Below are 2,163 nucleotides of genomic sequence, written 5' to 3' on the forward strand. Positions count from 1 at the left end.
CAAATGTTAAGAATTGTCACAAGAGGGAAGGGTAGTTTTCTTTGATTTAAAGAAAATTTCTTAGTACTAAATGATATTTTTTCTATGTGATGGATAAATCTTATATTATATAAATATTTGAATAGTGCCCTTCTTGTTATCACTTAGAAATTTGAAAACGCACCGGAACCTGAAAATAGAAACCTTAGATTTAATATATTCCTAGAATTGAGGGACCCGTAGTTTCAAGGTGAAAGAAGAGACGCGGGGTCGAGAGAGGCTTGCTCGACGGCCAAGCCTGCCACCGGTAGCGTAGTGGTTTCTCATAAAACTTTTTCTTTAGTCTTAAATTATTTTCTTCCCTTTCAATTTTTTGTTGTTCTAATTAAAACAATTATTTATGAAAAATGTTTTTTTAAATTCAAAATAAATATCTTTGTTAGTGGTACTTGCTTTTCGATGATGGTTCTAATGGAAGGTCAGCGGTGACAAGAGTTTTCCTCTCGTTAACTGGATCACCTTTCTTTTCCAACTTCTTTATTTGCGCACTTAAAGAATCTGTAAAATATAATGTATATTAAATTTCAGCCGATTTCGACTAAAAATAGATATTTTCTACAAATTCTAACAACTTAAATTTTTGTTGAATGAGAATGCAATTTTATTTTTATTTTAATCTGAAGGTTTGCAAAATTTCCAAAGATTTCAAAACATTTGTAAGGATTTTAAATATTTGAGGATGTTTTAAAAGATGTCTAAGAATTTTAAATTTATTTGTACTATTTACAGGAATTTCAAAGAATTAAAAAATGTATAGAAAGCTTATTTTAAAAAATTTCAAAGTGATTTGGAAATTCTAAAAAAAAGTCCGAGGCATTTCAAAAGATTTTGAAGGTTTCAAAATACTGGAGATTATTTAAAAAGATTCCAAAGAATTTTCATTGATTACAGTAATTTAATATATTTTGAAGGATTTGAAATATTTCAGGGAATTTTCAAAATTTCAAGGAATTTTCAAAAGCTTAAAAAAATATCAAGAAATTTCCAAAGATTTTTAATATTTGTGAATGTTTTAAAAGATTTCAAGTAATTTTCAATTTATTTTTATAATTTCAAGGATTTCAAAGAATTTTAACAATTTTAGCAGAGTTATTTTAAAAAAATTCCAAAGGACTTTAGAAATCTTTAAAAGGTGTGAAGGCGTTTGAAAAGATTTTGAAGGTTTCAAATTACTCGAGAGTATTTAAAAATGTTCCAAAGAATTTTTAATTGATCACAGTAATTTAATATGAGATTTTAAAGGATTTGAAATATTTCAGGTTATTTTTTAAATTTCAAGGAATTTTCAAGAGCTTCAAAAAAATTCAAGAGATTTCAACAGATTTTTAAGGATTTTGTATATTTGAGGATGTTCAAAAAGATTTCAATGAATTTTCAATTTAATTAAAAAAATTTAAGGAATTTCAAAGAATTTTAATAATTATATCAAGGTTGTTTAAAAAACTCGAAATTACCTTAAAAATCTCTAAAAGATGTCAATATTTTTCAAAAGACTTTGAAAGTTTCGAAATATTTGAGAGTATTTTATAAGGTTTTAAGGAATTTTCAATTTATTGCAATAATTTAATATGAGATTTTAAAGGATTTGATACATCTTAGAACATTTTACTAGATTCTAAGGAATTTTTAATTGATTTCAATTATGTAGTATGTAATTTTAAAGGATTTAAAATATTTTAAGGTATTTTTAAAATTTGCAAGGAATTTTCAAGAGATTTTAAAGGATTTTAAATATTTTAGGATGTTTTAAAACATTTTAAGGAATTTTTAATTAATTTCAATAATTTAAAGCACTTTCAAAGAAATCCAACTATTTAAAAAATTTTTTTTTGTTTGAAAGTGGAACTGCTTTGTTAAAAATTTAGTTTTTTTTTTGACAATTTATCAAATTAGTTCGAACATTTCTTTTCTGAAAATTTTACTATTTTGCAGATTTTTGTTTGTTTGTTTTGGTTTAAAAACTAATTTTTTTTAACTACAAGAAAATTCATCTTCTTATTCAAATTTCTTGTTTGGAAAACTAATTGTTTTAGTTAAAAGTTTAACTATTTCTATCAAAAGTTAATCAACTATTAATTAAAATTATTGTTATATTTTATAATTATAATATTAACATTAATAATA

At 23.3% G+C, this 2,163-nt stretch overlaps 1 protein-coding gene across 1 annotated transcript in view; it reads right to left on the reverse strand.

The window, feature by feature from the left end:
- Positions 1-418: 418 nt before the first annotated feature.
- Positions 419-2,163, reverse strand: part of LOC117176358 — a 40,119-nt gene continuing 38,374 nt past the window's right edge. Inside the window, exon 3 of the mRNA XM_033366601.1 lies at positions 419-537. Within this exon, the coding sequence (XP_033222492.1) occupies positions 419-537 (119 nt within the window). The remainder of the gene's footprint in view (positions 538-2,163) is intronic.

The sequence above is a fragment of the Belonocnema kinseyi genome, chromosome 7 (assembly GCF_010883055.1).
Source record: "Belonocnema kinseyi isolate 2016_QV_RU_SX_M_011 chromosome 7, B_treatae_v1, whole genome shotgun sequence".
Taxonomy (NCBI): domain Eukaryota; kingdom Metazoa; phylum Arthropoda; class Insecta; order Hymenoptera; family Cynipidae; genus Belonocnema; species Belonocnema kinseyi.